At 29.3% G+C, this 24,627-nt stretch overlaps 1 protein-coding gene across 3 annotated transcripts in view; it reads right to left on the bottom strand.

The window, feature by feature from the left end:
* The window catches only part of LOC100209618 (uncharacterized), a 66,530-nt gene that overhangs the window by 25,581 nt on the left and 16,322 nt on the right, over positions 1 to 24,627 (bottom strand). For 2 of the 3 annotated variants that reach the window (XM_065812921.1, XM_065812922.1), the window contains 6 exons: positions 17,468 to 17,519; positions 16,385 to 16,520; positions 16,233 to 16,310; positions 12,562 to 12,682; positions 12,068 to 12,158; positions 1,547 to 3,316 (listed from right to left, as the gene is read on the bottom strand). In XM_065812921.1, the coding sequence (XP_065668993.1) occupies positions 3,266 to 3,316; positions 12,068 to 12,158; positions 12,562 to 12,682; positions 16,233 to 16,310; positions 16,385 to 16,520; positions 17,468 to 17,519 (529 nt within the window). In that variant the 3' untranslated portion in view covers positions 1,547 to 3,265. The remainder of the gene's footprint in view (positions 1 to 1,546; positions 3,317 to 12,067; positions 12,159 to 12,561; positions 12,683 to 16,232; positions 16,311 to 16,384; positions 16,521 to 17,467; positions 17,520 to 24,627) is intronic. The other variant, XM_065812920.1, reaches the window with a different exon arrangement.

Below are 24,627 nucleotides of genomic sequence, written 5' to 3'. Positions count from 1 at the left end.
CTAGATCATACCTCATTCACAATTACTAGTTTTAAAACCAGTGAATTAAAGTATTAAACAAATTTTAAATAAACATTGTAAATAAAAATGTATCTTTAATCAATAAAGACTTATTAGTTTACATAAAAAATAGGTATATTAATATGTGAATCAAGTGTGATGTTACATCGCTCTTGTGGTGTTGGGAAACAATATCTTGCACTCCCAGCTAATTGCTTCAGCATATTAAAATAGATATTTTGTATATGACATATTTTCATTCAAATAATGTTTCTATAGTGTTTAAAATCACATAGCTTCTTCTGTTTAAGCAGCACATCAAGTGTCCGGAGTTACCCGCCGTCCAGGGCTACCCGACTTTCCCCTATATGTGTGTATATATGTATATATATATATATATATATATATATATATATATATATATATATATATATATATATATATATATATATATATATATATATATATATATATGTTTATATATATATATATATATATATATATATATATATATATATATATATATATATATATATATATATATATATATACACACACACGCAGCAAACATTCAAAAGCGGAATTTCAGTGGACCTGGGACAGAGACATTTTGAGCGGACCACTGTAATTTTGCTCATGCATATGTATATATATATATATGCATTTTACAAAAATTTTAAATATACCAACTGTTTTATCGTATGTGAGTGTGTTTGCACATACATAAACCTTACTTATAAGTTTTTCATATTAAAGCGATTAATAATCATATTTTGTAATGTCAGTCAAAAAACGATAAAAAGCAAACCCAATTAAAATTCTGTCTTAAACAATTGAGATTTTTATTCGAAATTTAATAACTAGATGACTCAAATATCAATAAATAAGTCTTATCACATTACTGAGCAATAAACACTTTTTTTCAACTTACTCATGTCCAGAAGTAATCAACTCGATGAAATCTTGAAACACAAAAAATTATTGCACATAAGTATGACCAGCATTTATTTAATAATAAAAAACGTCATAAACATTCGTTTATAAGATTAAAACGGTTGGATGGAAAACATTTAAAAAGGGCTCATTAAGATTTTTTGAATACGTTAGAAATTTCTTTAACGCACATTGCGTTAAAACTTTTGTTATTGTTCCATTTCTTATTGTCTTAAAGTATGTATTATAGCTAATAAAAAACAATTTGCAAATGGCAATCAAAACATTTTTAAATTCGTTTTTATAGTAGTCGTTTTAAAGATAAGCTTTAAGCCACTTGTTTTTAAGTGTTGTAGTTTTACCGCACACGCTGTACAAAATTGGCAAGTCGTTTCTCGGCCGATTAGAAACGATTAACAGAATACATCTTATTGATGTAAGATAAATATGGATTGCATAATCACAAATGTTGCGTAATAACATTTTAATAAAAACAAAAAGTTAAATGCGACGAGGGTAATGATATAAATTGTGACTGCGTTAAAGCACCATTCAAAAGCAACGCAACATTTTAAAACATTAATTTGAACAAAAACTTGTTAAATTAACTTACCATGTTTAAACACGCGACTGATTAAAGTTTCATTGCAATTCCGTGACTTGATTGTCATTTCTTTGGATTTTTTCGGTGTAAATGCAGTTTGTTTATGTATCTTAAAAGAGGTTTCTTTAGATTTTTGCTTCACGAAAGGTACTTCAACAGAACTTTTCGTTGTTACAGGTGTTTTATTACATTTTTTTGTCATAATAGGCGTTTTTTTTGATATTTTTGTCGTGGTAGTGGTTTTTTTAGATTTAGGTGTCGAGATAATTGTTTCATTAGATTGAGACAAATCCTGCAAGGATCGTTTTTTAAAATCGCAAGGTTCAGTAACAAGAGTTTCTTCTTTCATCATTTTTAATTTCGACGGATCAAAGCTTTTACGTTTGCTGCTGAACCTTGAAATTTGTGATCTATTAGGTTTAGAAGAATTCGGAACGTAAAAATTAGCATAAAGACTACTTTCAACTTTTAAATTAACTTCATCAGTACTGTTAGGAAATAAATGAGAAGAAAAATGCGGTTTTGAAAATATATTGTTATTTGAGTCGTTACTTCTAATCGAGAGGGTTGGGCTAGATCTAGGCGAACGGTTTTTATTATCCACATGAAGTAAAGATATCGGTCCATTTTTTTTATTTTCAATAGAATTCAATGATTCCAAACCGTTCGTTTTGTGTGCAGCCGAGTCACCATTAAAATCTTTTTTTGGAAATTCATAAAATATTTTTCTCACTGAAGTGTAAGGGTCAATTTCCGCTGGCGAAAACCAACTTATTGGTCTACTCTTTTCAACATTAAATTGACCGCAATTTTTAGACCCATAATATGATCTTCTATTTTCTCGCATTTGAATTGGCATTCCAAAATGAAACAAAACTCAAATGACAAAAACAAATCATGTGTTTTCTTACTTCAATTTTCTTATTCAAGTGAAATCAGAAATTTAAATAATACAGCATCAACTTATTTTATCATTAAAACATTACATTAAACCTCATCTCATGAATACGTTAATAACTATATATATTCCTATAAAATGACGCAAAAAACTGTTGCATGCTCCTCCTTCAAAGTTTCAAAACATTCCTTTGATGTTTCACTATATTGACAAACCAGCTAAACAAATTTAACAGTCTTAAGATTTCTCTTAATTTACATTCACAGGATTAATGGAGCCTCAAATAACAAAAGCTATAATCCGTTATCGAAAGTTTATACTGCATAATCGATTTTATTGATATCAGATACTAGTTATATTTATTTTAAATTTATGTTAAACGTGAAAACGCAGAGGAAAATGTTGTTGTTGATTTTTTTTTTAATGTAATAATTGAATTTTAATGTTTAGGAGATTTTTCATTTATTAAAATAAATAATAATTTAAGTCTTTTGCAACCACAATTTATAAAAACTATAAGAAAACTAAACCATAACAGGACTAAATATTACAAGACAATAATATAATTTACAAAATGAAATAAAAAAAAACTTACTGTCAAGCACGAACATACTTCAAATATCACACAAAAAAGTACAAAAAAAAAATAACGGTTATTAAAAAAATATATATCCTGAGCATCACATCCTGAAACCCATCCTGTTTATATCTCAACAAATTCTTTTAACAGTTTTTATCGCATTTTTTCTTGATGTCCGTTTTCATGATATAATTGCTTTTTATGCGAAAAGTAAAGTTGATATGCTTGTTCGTCGATCAAATGATGTTAATTAACTCAAAGTCACTTTAAAATCTAACAGCATTTGTCCCAAGCCTTTACCCTAAAAATCATTAAATTGATTACTATTAATTTAAATTAAAAAAATTTAAAGCAAATAGAGGTCTGGGTTAAAAGGTTTGTTGTCTGTGAAAAATTCAATTACATTATTCTTTTGACCTTTTGTATTTTTATAAAAAAAAAATCCATCTCTTAAACTCTCTGAAACTATTTAAAAAAATAGCATTGAAGAGTAAAAGATATTATAAAAACGGAGTCTAAAATATTTAGCAAAGAATTTACATATATATAAAATTTGACATTTATAGATATTTATTTATTAAAGAAAACCTCACAGCTGAAAATTATTTAAATTGACAAACCACATTAAAACAAACATTTAAAAACAAAAACAAATATAGATTGCAAAGCAGCGTTATTTAAGTTCTCGATTTCTAGATGCACAGTGGGAAGACTACTTTAGCTAAAACTATAAAAGTATGCAGAATGAACACATATAACTGGGGTATCATTGGAAGGTTTTAGATATCATTAGAGAGGTTTCCATAGGAACGGATTCATTATAAATCGTTTTGCAAAAATGCAATAAAATTTCTTATATTAATAAAGTAAAACGAATACAAATCTCGTATTATCGTTAATAATTACATTAAACGTATAAGTAACTATTTTGTCACGTAAAAAAATAAATTTTTGCTGTTTATTTAAAAACAAAAAATATTCAGTATATAATTTTTAGTTGAAATAATACAGGTTGGTTTCTATATTCGTACTTTTTTTTACCTTTGCTTTTATTATAGACTTATTAAAAAACAAAAACTTTTTGACATTTTATTTTGTACAAAATAGTGTTTATAGTTTTTAAATTTGAACTTTGCACATTTAAGTTATTTTGGTCTACTTTTCGTTACTTTTATTATGATAGATTTCAAGTTGATATTTAACTCGATTGCTATAATATACTCTTTTTTTTAATAATATCTCATTTTTATTTATCCAAAAAGCAAAATCTTTTTATTAATCAAATTACAACACTTTATTAAAATTTCCGTAATTAAGACTCTTCCGTAATTAACCATTTCCACGATATTTATATATTTTGGAAAAATAAAAATGAGAAAACTGAAAAAAATTTATTAATTAAAATTAATAAATTCTAAAAATTCAAAAAAATTATTTACAAATGTTTTAGGACAAAAATATTTGGTTGTCGACATATCAGCCTTCACATGTTCGTAAATCACTTGGCGTCTGGTAATAAGCATTTTTATAAAGATTTATTATTAATTTAAAGTCGCAGACTGAACTTCTTTGTTCTCCTAATTGTTATATATACCTAATTGTTATATATACCTAATTGTTATAAATACCTAATTGCTATAAATACCTAACTGCTGCCGACTTGACCTTTTATTCAAAAAGATTGTTTGGTCTCCCTCGTTTTTCTCTGCCGCTATTGTTTTTTCTGCATTTTATCTCTTTCAGCAGCTCGTTTATTCTTATTCCCTTATTATTTTCTCTTAAGCTTGCTCTTCTAAGTTCGTAAAATTCTTCAGCTTTTCCTTCACCGGTTATAAACAAACACGTTCACAAAACTACGAACACGCCTACGAAATTTGAAAAAATGAAATTCGCTATTTTTCAGCAGCTTTTGTAAAAGCATTATTTGTACTCTTTTAAGCATTTTATATGTAGATACGAATATAAAAAAAAAATTCGACGATTTTTACTTCTACTTTTTTTTCCCTCTGAATATGTTTTAATAATAATAATAATAAAAAAAAAAAAATCAATTTTACTATGTAATATGTTATATGTATTTAAAAAATTCAAATAGGTACAAGATGTATTTATTTCCAGATGAAATATGTAGTTTTGGTTAAAATAATATGCATTTTCAGTTGAAATGTACTTTTGGTTGAAATAACAGAGGAGAGCGGATTTTAGTTGTCACGCGGGTTGGTTGTCACAAAGCTTTTTACAAAAAAAGTTGGTAAGATTTAGAATTTTTAAAATATGCAACAAAGATTTTGTTCGAAACCTTTTCTGGTGAGTAGAAAAACGCCATTAGTATTGAAATTTATTTGCAAAAGTTAAATTTCTCACACTTAAAATTCTTATTTTTCCAATCGGAAATAGTTTTATTTTTGTTTTGAATAAACATTTATAAAAATTTTTATTTTCAGTTAGAAAGCGTAATTCATAAAAAATTCTTACGAAGTTCACACGCTATTAGGTAAATTTACAAGTGTCATGCTACTAACATAGAAGTGGTTTCTTGTCACAAAATAGAGATAGTTCTTATATTGGCCTCGACCCCGTGTGGAGTTTTTCAAACTAAAGGTTCTTTAAAACTCTTTGTGTACCGTTTTTGTTTTAGAACAGATCTCACGGTAAGATTTGCAAGCAGTATAAAGCGCAAGAGAGCAGGTAATAGAAACAACTGTGATCGATGAATACTTAATAAATTTGTTAATTTAAATAATTAATATACTATATACAGTGAAGTCGCACCCGATACCTCTAAGACACACTCAATAGCCTGTAGACAAAACTCATCCTTTTAATGATTTTTCTGCTGTTTCTGCAATCCTAAAATAAACTCAATTTTATTATAGACTCGGAGGCTTTATGGATTTTGTCTACATTATCGCCTCTGACCACACGGTAATAGATAGAATGATGAAACCAATCAGATAATTCAGGTGAATGAAATGAAGATAATGACAAAGCCTGTCCTTGTTATGTTGTGATCGCCCTAAGAACTATTGTCCTTGTTATTTTATGATCACATTTACCTATGCTATTTTTAGGACAATTTAAAAAAAAGAAGTTTGTCTATTTTATTTAATTCAAACCAGAAAATAAAATTTAATGCGGTAGTGGTGTAGCGCTCGCTTCATAAGCGAGAGGTTCCGAGTTCGATTCCTGCCACGTCCCTGGTAGTACCGCGCTTAACTTGTTTCTCCACGCAGCGGCCATGTTCGTCGAGGTTCGTGTTTCGGAGTAAGTGAGTTGAGAGAGGGTTATAACCACAAGTAGCCTCCTCATCTGTAGTGGCCTTCTCGGCCTTGGGGAGGTGAATTATATTAAAAAAAAAAAATTTACTAAAATACCAACTTATCACTAGACAGACACTAGAATTAAAGATCCATTTATATTAAATAAAATCTCAGACCATGGCCCTGTCACTCTATTAGCTTTTTAAAATTCAATCATTTCACCAGAGAGCATTAGACCACTGCTTAGGCAAGTCTAAGATTAGCATCAAAATGAAGTAGAATAAGTTTTAAATGTAAAAAAACAACCAACCCTATTCTACCCTATATATTTCCGGTATATTATTAAAATGTTTTATTAATATTTACCTTTCCAATATATTTTATGCATCTAAATATTTTATGAAAAACTTGTTTAAGAAACAGTTAACCTTCAGTTACAAAAATAAAAAATAAAATTAATTTTTATTACATTCAATATGAAGCTTGTTTCATATTGCAATACTATACTAATTCTATATTGACTTTTTATCCCTGTTTTTAAAACAAACCTGATGTTTAAGAAAAAGAAGTAGGGTGTTGAATAAAATTAATTAGTCTGCAAGCACTCACAACTTTCAGTATTAAATACAGCTGTGTCAAAACAAATATACCTGATTAGCAACTATTTATAGCACTTTTTGGTAAAGTAAAGCAGGGTTACTTTGACATGTGGGTAACATTGACATGTACTAGATTAAATGTTTTTACCAGTCCTCCGTTGATTTTAACAGATGTTGTAGCCAGATGTTAAATGAACAAATATAACTATTTTTATCCACATAATAGTAAGTATAAATAACAACATAATACGGAGGGCATAAGTTAAACTTGTGCTTTTGTTGCTGAAAAACTTTAGTCAAAAAACAAGTATAACTATACATAACATTATTTTCAAGTTTTTATGATGTTGTTTCTAAATACCAAGCATTTTTTTAAAAACGCATGTTTCAGTTTGGGGTAACATTGACAAGTCCCCATAAGCCAAGAATTAAACAAAAGTTAGCGGGATGTCTTATATCTGATGAATCTTTTACAATTACATGAAATGGAATCAACAAAGCAAACCCTAAATTAAAAGAGTAATTCTAAAAAAAAAAAATGTTCCAATACATCAAATGTTAACAGATCTAAAAACCGAAACTTGCAAAAAATCCACACCTAACAATGTTGCATAATATTGGTAAGAACAAAACATTAAAACACAAAGATGTAAAAAATTATCTTGTTGTTTCTGAAATGAAACCAAACACTAAAAAATTTGTAACGAAGAAATCCAACAAAAATTAATCAAATAATGAATCATTAATGTGATGAAGAGCTTAATAGTATAACAATTCTTAGAGAAAAAGTTTTTAATCATAAACCAACATACTTTCTTATATTTTTAAGTAGACACCATCGGAACTGAAGCTAAGTGATTTCAAAAATAATATAACATCACATTTTCATTGCAATTTTACAACTTTTTAATGCTGCTTTTTTTTTTAAACAAAAATGAGGGTTAGTGCTTATATATACTAAAAAATTTTTCTTTATTTTGTTTGCCAAAATTCCAATGATGTTACCCCTCATGATGTAACTTAAACATTTACAGCATAAAACATGTTACTGTCAATGTTACCTCATATAGGGGTAACATCGACAGTTGAACCCCAAAACAAAATTAATTATTTATCAATAATATTAAATAACAAATTAAATTCTTCATCAGTTTATGGCAGCAATATCATTAGTAAACACATAGAACTATTGCATACCAAATTTAATTTGTCACAGCTAATGTCTCAATCTTACCCCACATTACCTTATTGTTTTTATTTTATTTTTTTATTATTATCTATAAAAAGTTTTTGTTTGATTTAATTTATATTAAGCTAAGATGTTTGGGCTTCTAATTCAATTTTTTTTTTTATTCTTGAATTCTTTAATATATTTTGAAAAATATATGCTGTTTATAAGATATTAGGCAAAAACTTTATTTTCTGAATACTGCTGAGTTTTTTAATTACATAATATCAAGATTATGAGTGCATTATTCAGGTAGGTAGTAATGACGAGGTATAAAGAGATGTTATAAATGTGTTTGTTTAAATTCTTATAAATGAGAAAGTGTTTGTAAATTAATACTTTAATATATTAAATAAGAAAGTATCATTATATGTTTTGGATTGGGAATTTAACATAAACAAAAAAAACAACATATTTTACAATTTTCTAAAAATTGGGGTATTTTGAGAGAGAGAGGCATTAAAATGTACTGCATACTATGTCATCATATAAACTCTTTTTATTTTTATGAAAAAAGTTCGACTTCCATTACACTGATTTTGAATAAAACAGTATTTTTCTTGTAGGTTTAAGTCTGTGAAGATATGGATCAAAAACAAAGCAAATAAATAAAATGGTGGAGACCCAAAACCATTTTCAAAATTTTAAAAATAAATTTATACAATAATTCAATAATTTTGGTGTACAGCCAAGTCCCCATATGCATACAGTGGCAAATTAAGACTTTTCGGGGCCTGGGGTTAATTTAAAGCTTTCAATGTCATTAATCAAAGATTTTATTTTCTGAGTTTCTTTAAAAATATCTTTTTTTTTGAATCAAAAAACTGCAGGGGCCAGGGCTCTAGTTCTCCCTTTTAGCCCCTAACCTAATCCAGCACTGCACACACATATGAATATATACATACCCTAATCAAAAGTTTCTAAGATTTTACTAGTATAAAATTTTAAAAGTTTATTTAAAATATTTTTTTAATATTCAAAACATTGAGTATTATCTTCTATATATATAAAAGGCAATGTGTGTGTGTTTGTTTGTTTGTTTGTTCTCTATAGAAATCCAAACCGCCGGACCGATCTCGATGAAATTTGGCATGGGGGTAGTCCTCGAGGGGGAGAAGGTTCTTAGCTGGGTTTTGACCCCGTACCATTTTTTGGGCCGATTTTTTAGGCCCATTTTTGGGCCCATTTTTGTGTACAGATATCAGGTAAGCCAGTTTAAATATTGGCCCGGGCAACGCCGGGTAACTCCAGCTATATATATAAAGGGCAATGTGTGTTTGTGTGTGTTTGTTTGTTTGTTCTCTATAGAAATCCAAACCGCCGGACCGATCTCAATGAAATTTGGCATGGGGGTAGTCCTCGAGGGGGAGAAGGTTCTTAGCTGGGTTTTGACCCCGTACCCTGATCCCCGGGGTCAGGGGGGACCATTTTTTGGGCCGATTTTTTAGGCCCATTTTTGTGTACAGATATCAGGTAAGCCAGTTTAAATATTTGCCCGGGCAACGCCGGGTAACTCCAGCTATATATATAAAGGGCAATGTGTGTTTGTGTGTGTTTGTTTGTTTGTCTTCTCTTCTATCTATATATATAAAGGGCAATGTGTGTGTGTGTTTGTTTATTTGTTCTGTATAGAAATCCAAACCGCCCGACCGATCTCGATGAAATTTGGCATGGGGGTAGTCCTCGAGGAGGAGAAGGTTCTTAGCTGGGTTTTGACCCCGTACCCCAACCCCCGGGGTCAAGGGGGCCCAAAAATGGGCCCCCCTGACCCCGGGATCAGAGGGGACCATTTTTTGGGACCATTTTTGTGTACAGATATCAGGTAAGCCAGTTTAAATATTGGCCCGGGCAACGCCGGGTAACTCATGCTAGTTATATATAAGTGTAACTAATTATTTTGAATCACTAAAACTAGTCAGTTAATTATTTTAGTTCATTTATGTGAGAAATTGTGTTTTAATCGTGGAAAAAACTAACATTTTCAAAACAAATTCAAAAATGTGTTCAAAACGTTGTAAGCAAAGATAAACAGTGAGTATTGTTTTAATTTTAGTCATAATCACACTGCATCATAAAAACACTGAAGCGATAACATAAAATGGACGATTTTAAAGCAATGCCTAAACTGATGACTGAAGGGAAGTTTATCTTATACAAAAATATTTAAACTTTATTATAACAAAAACCAGATTGCATTATCATACTTTAGCATGCTTAATACATAGGAGGGGACGTTTACTAATTTTCAGAAAATTTTCCGACCCACCCCAAGCTTATTAAGACCCTCTATCATTTTATTTCTACTTGTTATTAACAAAAAAACTATATCTTAAAACTAAAAAAAAAACATATGAACCGGCCTTAAAAATTAGAAAAGATATACTGTTAATTTCTGATAACTCGAACATTCAAAGGACCAAGAAAAATGGTTCGACTCAAAAAATGTTCAACTTAAGAAAATACTCATTAAGTCAAACTTTGGTTGATACGAGATACTATTTCAAGTTAGGGCAATTTTTCTTTATTTAATGCTAATATACATTAAATTTACGCCATTATACTAATGTTTTAATGAAAGAAGTTACGCAGTGTATTCAGTAGTTCAGATTGCAGTACAGTCAAAAGATAACATTCGAAAAAGTTTAGTGAACCAATGACTTCTTTATTATTTGGTAATAAATTTATGTCTAAAAGGTATCTAAAAGGTAGTAGTCTTTAATCTAGAAATTCTTTAAACTATGAAATAATTGCTTTTTTTAAATAGTTTTTTCACGATTTCCCTTTTAACAGTTTTATTATAGCAATAATTTACATCTGATAACAATCTATTCTGTATAGATCTTAATACAACAAAAATGTTATTAGGCTACTTATTATTACGTTATTTATATTTTTTATGGAACGTTATTTATATTTTTATTATTATTATATTTTTATATTATTATTATTATATTTTTATTTTATTATATTTTTATTATATTATATTTATGGAACGTTATTTATATTTTTTATGAAATCTTTTTTTTATTTTTTAAATTTAATAATGTCAATATCTTTAATTCCCTACAAAAAAAGTTTGAGTTTGACCCAAAAATATTTGCCTAAAGGAATCAAAAAAAGGTTCGACTTAACGATGTTCAAGTTATCCAAGGTTCAACTTTTCCAGAGAATTTTAATAGTAATCCATTACACGATTTCAAGGGACCAAATGGAACAGTTCAAGATAATAAAAGTTCAAGTCAACTAGTTTTCAACTTATCAGGAATTAACTGAATATATCAGTCACTAATAAGAATTAAAACTTTCATTGTAATCAAGTTTTAAAAATTATCAACCTATAAACTAGTTTTTGGTTTATTCCTCACCAGAGTATAAAACTTATATAAACATATTAAATCCTATTGAAATTATGATAAAATAGCTGTAAAAAATGCTGTAAAATGATGGTAAGCCACACCTGAATTAAATTGTTTTATGCATGTTCTATAAAAAATTCCCACCCATCCTTTTATTAAGACAGCCATCTATTTATTAAGACTCCCACCTCCATTTATTAGATCTTAGATCAAAATTTTATTTTACTAAGACCTTAAAAAGATTCTTATGTTAATATAAACTTTGAAGTCTAAAAATTCCAAAATTGTTTCAAGACTTTTAAAAACTTGCAATCTCAGAATCACGTAACTTAACTTTTTATAAAAGACTTTAGATTCAAAATTGACTCATTTACTGACAACTCATGAGTCATTCAAATTGACTCAATGACAATTTTTTTTTTTTTTTCTGTGGAGTTTAGACATCACAAAACAATTTTGGAATTGTTAAACACAGGAGCCATGATAATAATAAAGAAACTAGGACACTGAATGCTAAACCTGGGCCCTTCTGAAAAATTTTATTCATGGTTATCATAAACTTTGATGTTAATCTTTTATTGTGCCCTTAACTATTTTACACAAAATTACCTGAGGATCAGAACGAAGAGAAGCAACCCCTCCTCCTCCTAACACTTCTTCCAAAACAAAATTAAATGCAAAAATTCCAGGTAACTCATATCTATAGAAAAACATCAAAAAAATTTTTTTTTAATAAAAATTAATACCTAAAAAAATATACAAAGCACAAAATAAATTAAAAAAATAATAATAATAAAAAACCTGAAACATGCATATATAATTACAACTATTAGTCTGTACATTACGAATATATTTAAAAATACTGCACATGTAATGTTTTTTAAGTTTATGCTCACTTTAATCCAGATAAAAATAAATAGAAAAAAGCTAATAAAATTTTTTGTTGTCTATTTCAGGATGATACCATCAGTGACATTTTATGCATACCTAACTTTACAATCTAGCACATCAGCATTTATGGATTAAGCTAAGCTTAAACAAGTTAAACATATTTTCCAGAATGCAAATTACTTAATGGAATATGTAATTTATTTTAAAACTACCTTTTTACACGACATTTATTAGCTGTTCCCTCAAAAAAATGCTTGAAGTATTCTTCCACAGCTTCAGCTGTCACTATATCTTTAATGCAATTATAGTATTCTTTCTCACGACATATCACACCTTTTATGAAAAATTTTATTACTTATAAAACAATTTGAACAAAATCAAAAATAAAGATTAAAAAAAAATTAAAGTTGCAAAAATAAAGAGCTAAAAAAAAATTTTGTGACTTATAAAAGAGCATATGATGGGAAGGAGTTAGGCCTAAGAAATATTGAAACGGAAATGTTAGAATTTTCAAATGCTATGAGATAGCGAGCCTGCTATGCATGGTTCGTTAAAAAAAGATCATAAAAAGCAACTAATAAGTGAGGTGTCTTTAAAATACAAATGGAACATCTTCAGGACACAAGTGGGGTGTATTTAAGATACAAATGTCTGTCAAATAACTAATTTGTGATATGTAATATAATGTGAAGCTTTTATTAACACCAATTAGCTATTTGTGACATGAAACTGGTTGAAAACCTGAAGAAAGTAAGTGCATAATTTGGAAACTGAACAAAGTTGAAGTATGTAAACATTTTAGGAAGAAAACTCAAGAAAGAGCAAAAAATCAGATTAAAAAGAAATGGGGAAAGTTTAGAAAAACATAAAAAAAAAGATTTATTTTAGAGACTCAAGTAAATGTGATGATAAAACACAGAAATGGATAAAATTGTAGAATAAAAACTTTTTATAAAATATGCAAAAAACTTTTTTTGAGTTAAGCAAAAAAAAAAAAAAAAAAAAGTAGATCAAAAAAAGGTAGATCATAAAGGACTTCCTTTTAACCTGATCAAATTTATTTTTTCAAAAAAAAACAAACAAAATAGAACTAAAATTATGATAAAATACTTATGATAGATAATTCAACTCAATCTTTTAAAAGAAAAAAAAAGAGTTATTAATAATGATCAATGATGAAGCAAAGTAATGAATCGTTGTCAAATTAGTAGCACATAAATTGATCACAGGTAGCAATGTTAGATTTCTGTAAATACAGCATTGTTTTACAACTCATGTAGTCAGACCAACTTGGAAATGAATTTTTGAAAATATTCAATGCAAATTAAAAGATAAATAAAACCCATTTGAGTTTTTTCTTAAAATTAAATGTTTTGCAAATGCAAGAATGCTATGCTATGCTATTCATCACTATTAGTGATGAGGGAATATGAATATTTAAAAAAAATATTATATATAACATTAATCCATGACAAACCTAGATAAACACTGTTTTTGTTAATAAAGGTATGCTAGGAATGTGCTACTGCCTATTCATTATTATTCAATTATCATTCAACTTGATATTTGGCCATGGTACCTTTTAATCTCTTTTAATTTTATTTCTTATGAACAAAAAGTGTTTGTAAATTTTTGCCATCAACAGTAGAAATGCTATAGTCGTGCTATCAGCTACAAATTGAAGAAAGAAGGTTACCTCTACAGACATGATCTTGTCAAAAATATCATGTTTTATAACATTCTGCTTGTAGCAAACAACCTTTAAAAAAACAAGTACATACACACCAGCATCTATCTTCAAAAAATAAACTTCAAGTAAAATTCAAAATATCAGTGCACTTTCATGAAATGAAACTTACCTTGTCATAACTAAGCAGGGCTAGTGATAACTTTTGTTACCTAACATCATGAAAGTTCTTGACACCAGTTCAGGAACATTAGTTTGTGTCAGCTCACAAGCTTTTTTCAACAAAACAAATGTCAAATCTTAATTGAAATTGTTAAATGAAATGATCAAGCGCAATTTTAAAGATATTCACCCCAATTTGTTGTTTGGGGATCTCATGGAAAAAAGCAGTATTTCTTGGTTCATTGTTCCTCTGGCTGCAGCTAAAGAATATGTAAAGATCAAATGTTGTAGAAAAAAGTTTTGATCTCATTGAATGATTTAACTCCATGTATTCCAGCTAAATTCAAGTTATGAGTGCCACAAGTAATTTAGAGGCTATTGGATTCATTTGTAAAATTAGTGCTTGCTACCTGGTTGAAATTCCAGCCATATTTTAGCCATTGTCAGGGTTGGGGTCAAATGCGTATTTTTATTTGTATTTGTGGTTGGTAAGAATAGGCTAATTTGACATATTTGTATTAGTATTCTATTTGATTAAAAAATATCTTCAATCTTTGTATTTGTATTTGATTGAAACTCCATAAACTAGGTTAAGCAATGTTTTTTCAAGAAATACAAAGCATATTTTTTTTTAAATTTTTAATACTAAAATAAATTAAAGATTTGTTTTAGTGGATATTTATTATAAGACTTGTTTTCATTCTTCTATTTAGTAGACCATTTTATCAGTCTTGAAAAAGTCTTTAAATTTTTCTTAACCTATAGTTTAATTATTTGTATTTGTATTTGGAAAATGCTGATTACATATATTTGTATTTGAATTTGTATTTGGAAATCTAGAATTAACAGATTTGTATTTGATCAAATGTATTTGACCCAACCCTGGACTTTCTGAACTTTTGTAACACAGCATTTCTGCAAGTCTTATTTTTATCATTACTTTATAAATAACATTAGTAATACCCAGTCCCTTTTTTTGCTCTATATCTTCAACACAAATAAAGCGTCCTTATGCCTCCAAGTTTTACTAGCTAAAGTCAAAGTGCAAAAAGCAAAGAAAATAAGTAACCTGTGTGATAGATCTGGCACCCTATAAGTGATGACCATAAAGTATCCTACTTCTCTGAATACTTTTAAAAGAAAACACTGTAACAATGGAGGACATTCATAAATTTATTTTGTGATTTCCGTGAGAGGTAATGGTTTTGCCACAACAGTTAAATCAACTTTCATAACTTTTGAACATTGAAAAATTTGGTAAATGTAAGGTCATTTAGTTAAATGATTTAATATAATTTTACTTAGGTGCACTGAACGTGAGTGGTTATTTTAACAATACTTATAAAAAAGTTTGTGGCAGATTAAACTTACTAAAGAAAATTAGATACTTGTTAACACCTCTTTCAGTGGAACACATTTTTCAGTAGACTATACCTGTTTTAATCTACTGTTGAAACTTGTAGTTCAACCTACTAAAATCCAAAACTGATAAGCTAGACTCTTAGCATACACATGCATCTTGTTTAATAAATGAAACAGTAACCAGGAAGTTAACACAAAACCACCATTCTCACCAACTCTTATTACGTCTCATATATTAACAAAAAAAGCATTTGAGGTTTACCATGTTTAAACTTTACTAACTAGCTTGAGTCAACAAAAAACAATACTGACTCTTATTGTTAAAATTTTCAAACATATTTGCAAAAACCTCTAATTTATGATCCAACTAATTTTTTATACAGTTTCGGGAAAATAAGAAAATAATAAAACTTGGAGAGCATGCCCTATAAAAGACACGAAAAGCTTCATTTGAGTAAAGAAAATAATCATGATTGTGTATATTGGAATTAGTATTATGTTAAAAGTCCCACCTGTGCAAGCATGAAAACAAATATGCTAAAACAATGAAAATGATGATGATTTCCTAATCTGTACATATATATTGCCAACTTTAATAGCATTGTCTTCCAATACAACGCTTGACTGTTTTAAACATGACATTAGACTTTGATCTAATAACAATTCCCTTACCTATATTAGCATCATTTCCTTTATCTCCACTTCTTGTGTAAGCAAGTGTACCCAAGGTGCAAACTCCTGAATGTTGATCTAACAAATAATTAAACAAAATTTTAAAACAAAATAAAATCCAACCTAATAAATTTACAAATTTTTTTTCTTACTTTTTTTTGAGTTTGCTATATTGACACATTCTTGTGTTAGAATTTCAACACGGTCAACTTTTTGATTGTACTCTCTGTACTTTTCAGTGCAATCTCTGTACTTTTCTACCATTACCCCATTGAGATGAATAAAAATCTAATTTGTTTAAACTAGTCAATTGTAAAAAAAAAACAAAAAACAATTATGTTTAAATAAATTACTTTATAAAAAGTTAAATATTGAAAATAATAAAAAATAGCAAACAATAGCTCCATTTAATGTCAACAAATGAAAAAGGTTTTTAAAAATAATTCTATTTGTAATTTACAATTGAAAAAAGATTGATTACAAAGATTTCAATATTTGCTAAGTAGAAATGTTATCAACATATAATTAAGTAGAAATGTTATTAACATATAATTAAGTAGAAATGTTCGTATAATTAAGTAGAAATATTAACATATAATTAAGTAGAGATGTTCAAACTAAAACTCTATTGAAATTGTGACTATTGAAACAAAGTATTTTATCATTTTGCAATTAAGAACTTTTTCCAAAGCATGACATTCTTCACACGTTGAATCTTCGTTTTTTTATCAACAAAGCATCAGTAAATTTAAAATTAAATGTATTTAAAAATATAAATATGACATTAAATGTATTCATTTAAGTTTATATTTATACTATATTTCATTTATTAAACTAAATCTATATTTTAAAAGTTAATAAATGTCGGTTTTCAAAAATGAACATTTATTGACTAATGTCAATATTACATCACTAAAATTTCACACTGAAATTAATATTTTTTTAATGGTATTATTTATTACTATTATTATTTATACTAATAGCAATTTTATTATTTATTAACATATGCATTATTTATTATTATATTTATTACCAATATCATTTAACTTTGTTTTACTATTGTTGAGATTTTTTTTTTGAAGAATTGAACTCTTTAAAAAAAAACTTTTCAAAAAAAGTGTAATTGAGAATGAGGGCGTAATCGAATAAAAGGTATTATAACATGAGACTGCATCTAGTTGTGACTTTTATGTGTAAAAATTATTTATAAAGTTAACAACAAGTAAACTTCTCACTTCTACTTTTTCCTTGGGATATTGAAATGAATAAAGTTTCAAAACTGGAGCTCTACAAAATAAAACACACTGCAGTAAACAAAACATACAACAGTTAACAACTCATATATCTCATCATCTTTTATGCTTGGAGTTATACATTTGTAAACAATAAATCATTTTTTTAAAAATATTTATTATATACTAAAATAAATGAAAATTAAATAAATAGATAAACATAAAAAAACAAAAATAGTTTTTAAACTTATAATATAATTCTAATAAATAAATTGTTTCTAGTTTTTTTAATTTTAAAGTTTTTAAAATTTTGTTTTACTGTTTAAAGATTTAAAAAAACTTTTGACATTATTAGAGACAATAGACAATTAGAGACAATAGACATTACATCAGAGGCACTGAACTGTGGCCTTTACACAATCATAATCTATCTGGATTTTGCTAAAGTCTTTGATAAAGTCTGTCATGAAGCGTTAGTTGTCAAACTAGAGGCCTATGAGATGGCTAAAAGCATTTCTTATGGACAGAAAACAAAGAGTTCTTGATGACGAAAACTAGTCTGAGTGGAAAAAAGTTCAGAGTGGTGCGCCACAAGGATCTGGGAAAAAAATATAAAGATCGACTAACCCTACTCAATATCCAATCAATCAAAGCACGTAGCAAATGGGTAGATGCAATTCAGTATTTTAAGGAAAGCACTGGTCTTAATACTACATCCTGGATCCATCCTTTAAACAAGTCCCAATCTGGCCACTGTCCCGGGCCAGCAGGTGCAGTTAGGAGAAATAAGGAATGATTAATCAAACAGCTCACAAATAACTGTCATCAAAGAGAATACTTTTTCTTAAATAGAATGGTTAATGTTTAGAACACACTTCTAGATGCAGTTCCATTTCCAAAACTACTAACCTGTTTAAAAACAGTTCCAATGCCTATGTGAAAACAATATGAAACTTTATAACTGAATATGGTCAACTATGACAGCTGAACTGTAGTTCAGCTGTCATAGTTGACCATATTCAGTTATAATATTTCATATTGTTTAGTTGAAAAAAGATTATACATGTATAATTATTATTATTATATATATATATATATATATATATATATATATATATATATATATATATATATATATATATATATATATATATATTATATAATATTATATATATTATATAATATTATATATATTATATAATATTATATATATTATATAATATTATATATATTATATAATATTATATATATTATATAATATTATATATATTATATATATATTATATAAAAAAGATTATTATATTATATTAAAAACACTTTCTTTTCTAATAAAAGTTTATAATAATTGTTCTTAAATTGGTACTTTTTTTCTAATAGAATTTTATCAAGTCCTACTTTCACACCTTTGTATCAAGTTTAAGTTTTGTATCAAGAATTCTATCAAGTCTTTTCACATCTTTCACACTTTTGCGCTTCAATTCAAAAAAAACTATTTAACTTGATGTTGTACTCTTTTTAAAAAAAAAATTTCATTTTTTAACACAACATAAGAGATTTCTACATAGTGAAATACAACCAGCAACTAAAGTTTGCACAACATAAAGAAATAATTGTTAAAATAATTATTAATTATTAAAATGTTATTACAAACATTGCATGTTTAAATAAAACATTTTTCTTATCTCTAAAACTATTTGCACTACTGAGCAGACAACTACTTTTCTTAAGATTTATTAGGATAAAACTCCATTTTTTAGTAAATTATGCTAAACATTTTAGACATTGTGGTCAACTATGTTATAAAATATGTTTCTTCAGGCAATGGCCTTGTTTGTCAAAACATGTTTTTTGAAATTAAAGAGTCTAAGATCAAGTCCAAAAAGTTTTTTTTTTTTTTGCCTTTAAATTCACACTTCAAGTTTGACATGTTGTTGTAAAAAGTTGTAAAAGCCCTCTTAACAACTCATGTTATAAATTTGTAGTTAAAAAAGAAACATTTTGTTAGAAAACAATAAAGAAACATAACTGATTCTTTTTGTTATTATTTTTCTAGAATTGATGATTCTTGTTATAACTCCAAAAATAAAAAATATCCCATCTTAACCTAACTTTAGATGATAGACCTGAAAAACATTTACCAACATTTCCTGAACTATGGTGACACTAGCGGTTTTAAATTCTCATCAGAAAATTTGAAACACAGTTGTTTATAATAGCTGGAATGATTTAAAGAAAGACATTATTATGCAAAATATATATTTACAACATAGACCAAGAAAATAATAGTTTGCAAAGTATTAAAATATTATATAATATGCTAATACTTTCTTTCTAGGAAATATTCTAGAAAGAATGTTCAGTATACTTCCATGATATTACCAATATAATGTAAACAAATTCGACATTGATTAGGGAAGTGTGGCACCATGTAAAGCATAATTTTCATGTGTCTATTTAAAAGTAAAACCTGTTTTTTTTAAGACCAATTTTATCAAATGTTTATTTTCATTATTTTTTTGTAGTATAATCAAACTTCATGAAATTTTGAATGTTTATTATCAACTAAAAAATATAAATACTTCTTTTTAGACGTTTCTATGCTACTTGGTCAACTACAGTAGTCTCTCGCTTAATTGCGCAAATTGAAACAGGCACTGCGGTGCGCAATTAACTAGGAGTACGCAAATAAGAAAAAGATAAGAAAAAATTAAGCAAACTAAATTATTAACTATATAAACAAATCTTTATTAAGAAATATATTATGCATGACATAAAAAGTCATGAATTGTAGGCTGATATGCATTCTGCAGCTTTCTCATTTAATTTTCATAATTACTGACCGTATGTTTGATGATAGTTGTTCATAGCTATTCATTAATTTATTGTTGTTGTCTTTTAAAATTGATTTAGCTTTTTGACATTTTAATTGCTTGCCAATATCGATCAGAGATAAATGTATAAATTCAATACCTAAGAAGTCTGTATCATCATCTATCTCATCATTATTAGCTTCTTCTTCATCAGAATTGTGCATTATCATTATTTTCTGCATTATCATTATTTTCTTCGAGAGACAAACAATCTTCAACATCTTCCTTGATTGCTTCGATATACATTGGAGAATCTTCACACTCAATTGATTCAAAATTGCTAATATCTTCCGAACTAATCATATCCTATATTTGCTAATATCTTCCGAACTAATCATATCATATATTTGTGTCAGATCAGGTTATCCTGCTACTGGTAACATGTAACCCAGTACAATCTGCTTCATGTCCTGCTGCCTTGTAGGATACACCTTTTTAGGCAAAGGCTAGGAGATGCCAACTCCGATTTAAAACACCCCCTGCCTTGGGGCTCTTGGTTGAGTAAAGGCTAGAGATGGTGTCTCGATAAAAATACTCATCTTGGGCAGATGTTAAATGCACCCAGCTACTGTCTTGTAGAAGGCCTCCTAGGCAAAGACTTAAGGGGTAAACAGATTCTATCTGTTGACCAGCCTCGCACCCCTTCTTCATCTATTAGGCTGGCGCAGATGTATTTTTAATACATTGTTTCCAGTTTAGGATGTTGAATGCTGGATCTTCTTGACTCAATGCATGGGTATGCTTGTGTCACTGTTTTTATGACTAGGCAACTCATTCTATTATCTCCTTATGAGGGTACAGCTCTAAAACTCAGTTTTATGGTTCTGAGGCCAGCTGGTAGTCAGGTTTCCCGAACTCTGTGGTAGCTCTCAGAGAGGCTGATTCCATCAACAGCTGAAAAATATCAAAGTATTAACAGTGCCATGTTGCGCATGGATGGTGTCCCTGTTTGTACTTTTGGTGTGCATTGCGGAGGCCACATTTGGAGCCCTTTGTTACGGCTTAGGGTTTATTAGTAGTAATGAGGCAATTGCTTGGGCTATTAAACGGTGTCCTAAGTACTATCTATGCTTTGAGTCAAGTTCTTCAATCTAATTTAAAAATGAATAAAGTACCAAAAACTATAAAACACAAAAAACCATCATCATCACCAAGTTCTCTAAACCTATCATTCACTAATATTCGTGGACTTCGAAGTAACTTTTCTTCTGTTGAGTCTTATCTCTTGCAAAGTTCACCAGACCTACTTGCTCTTTGTGAGACTAATTTGAGTTCGGCTGTCTCATCTTGTGATCTTAGTGTTGATGGTTATCTTCCTCTAATTCGTAAAGACTCCAATAGTCACATGCTTGGCCTGGGCATTTACATTCGTATGAATTCACCTGTTTGTCGTGAAACTAGGTTTGAATCCACAGACTATTCTTTCATGTGCTTTCGTTTAGCACCACTTCACTCTATTGCCTTTCTCTTTGTTCTATATCGCTCTCCTTCATCTCAAGACTGCACTCTTTTTGATGTTATTTCCGATCATATTGACCAAGCCCTCTCTCTTTATCCATCAGCTAATATAGTTGTTGTCGGTGACTTTAATGCTCACCACTCTGAATGGCTTGGCTCTAGTGTCAGTGACTCTGCAGGCATTAAAGCCCACAACTTTTGCCTTTCTCAATCCCTAACTTTCTCCACATTCACCCTTAGGTGCTTCTGATCACAGTTTGATATCTCTAAAACTAATATCTCATTCTTCTTCATCACCTGAATCCCCCTATTATCGAACCTCTTACAACTACAGTAAAGCTGACTGGGATTCTTTCTGTGATTTTCTTCGTGATGGCCCTTGGGTAGAAATCTTTCAACTTCCTGTCGACAAATGTGCTTCTTACATAACTTCGTGGATTCAGGCAGGCATGGAATCTTTTATTCCCTCTCGACGATTCCAGGTCAAACCTCACTCTCCTCCATGGTTTTCCTCACACTGTGCTGCTGCGATTGCCAATCGAAACCGTTACTTCCATATTTATCAGCAAAACAATTCACCAACAGAAAAAACAGACGTCTGTTTATTACTGCTAGAAACAACTGTAAAAAGGTTTTGTCTAACGCCAAAACCCGCTATTCTCAGGTCATGAAATCTCGTATCTCATCTCAAAAATTAGGCTCTCGTGACTTTTGGAGAATCTTTAATAATATCAATAATAAGGGCAAATCTATAATTCCACCTCTCTTGTATGGTTCAGACTTTGTCACCTCACCTAAAGACAAAGCCGAACTGTTTGCTAAAAACTTTTCATCAATATCATCTCTTGATTCCACTAATTGCGTTCTACCTGATATTGCCAACAAACAGGTTGATCCATTGCTTGACATTCATATCACTCCAGCATCTGTATCTAAAGTGATTTCCTGCCTAGACTCTTCCACAGCTTGTGGCCCAGACAACATACCTGTTATTGTCTTGCAGAAGTGTACTCCGGAGCTGTCGTCTATACTCTCAAAACTATTCAACAAGTGCTAATCAGAGTCTTGATTTCCAGCCTGCTGGAAAGCCGCATCTGTTATCCCTATCTTCAAAAATTCTGGGGAGCGATCTGATTTGTCTAACTACCGTCCCATAAGTCTTCTTCCTATCATAAGCAAGGTTTTTGAATCTTTAATTAACAAACACTTAATTTCTCATCTTGAATCTAATAACTTACTTTCTGACCATCAATATGGATTTCGATCTTCTCGTTCTACAGCTGATTTGCTAACAGTAATAACTGACAGGTTTTATCATGCATTAGATGAAGGTGGAGAGGTTAAGGCCATCGCTCTTGACATTTCAAAAGCGTTTGATAAAGTTTGGCGTGCTGGTCTTCTTTATAAGCTTTCTTCTTACGGTGTATCTGGTAACATCTTTTAGAATATTGAATCCTTCCTTTTCAATTGTAGTATAAAAGTTGTCCTTGATGGACAACACTCTTCTTCTTATTCTGTAACTTCAGGGGTTCCTCAAGGTTCTATCCTTGGCCCTATACTTTTTTTAATTTACATAACGATCTTCCAGATATTCTCACATCTAAGGTGGCATTGTTTGCTGATGATACTACCATTTATTCTTGTCGTGATAAGAAACCAACACCTTCTGATTGCTTGGAGGGGGCATTTGAGCTTGAAAAGGATCTCACTTCTGCTACAGCATGGGGCTCACAGTGGCTGGTGAACTTTAATTCAGATAAAACTCAATTTTTTTCAGCCAATTGTTATCGCAATAATTTAGATCTTCCTATATTTATGAACGGTGATGTACTCAATGAGTCACCTACTCTTCATCTTCTTGGATTAACTCTTACTTTGAATCTTTCTTGGAAACCATATATCAAATCGGTTGCAAAATTAGCATCTGCTAAGGTTGCATCTCTTTATCGAGCTCGCCACTTTCTTACTCTGGATTCTATTCTCTATCTCTATAAATCCCAAATCCGGCCTTGTATGGAATACTGTTGCCATATCTGGGGCGGATCTTCTAATGATGCCCTTTCTCTTTTAGACAAGGTGCAAAAACGCATTGTAAACATAGTTGGACCTGCTCTTGCAGCCAACCTCCAACCATTATCACATCGTCGTAATGTTGCTTCTCTTTCTCTTTTCTACAAATACTATAATGGGCATTGCTCTAAAGAGCTAGCGTCTCTTGTGCCATCTACTAAAATTCATTCTCGTGTTACTCGTCATTCAATTAAGTGTCATCCTTTTTCTGTGACTGTTCCTAAGTGCTCCAAAAACGCTTATTCGTCTAGTTTTTTTCCTCGAACATCAGTTCTTTGGAATTCGCTTCCTTCATCTTGCTTTCCTGATTCATATAATTTGCAATCTTTTAAATCGTCCGTCAATCGTTATCTTGCTCTACAATCTTCATCTTTTCTCTTACAGTAACTTCCAACTTTAATTAGTGGCTGCTTGCAGCCTTGTTGGAAGCAAAGATGTTTAAAAAAAAAAAAAAAAAAAAAAATATCCCTATTCCTTCAACTTCATTCAGCAGCAAGAGCATATTAAAAGATGCAAAGTCAGCCTCCTCAGAGCATAGTTCAGTGTTAACAGTACTGGAAATCTGAAATAATTCTGCCTTGTTGAAGCAATTTTTGAGAGATGAAGGTTGACTTGATTTCCAAGCCAAATCGATATACTTAACAGCGTCAAGAAGATGTGCGGGCTTCTCGTATTCAATTCCTACTGCACCTCTTTTGTACAAAAGACAAGTTTCTTTCAGACATTCCTTTGTATTTACATCGAGGCTGTAATATGACAATATGT

Source organism: Hydra vulgaris, chromosome 12 (genome assembly GCF_038396675.1).
Source record: "Hydra vulgaris chromosome 12, alternate assembly HydraT2T_AEP".
Classification (NCBI taxonomy): domain Eukaryota; kingdom Metazoa; phylum Cnidaria; class Hydrozoa; order Anthoathecata; family Hydridae; genus Hydra; species Hydra vulgaris.
This window is presented reverse-complemented; position numbering and strand designations above follow the sequence as displayed.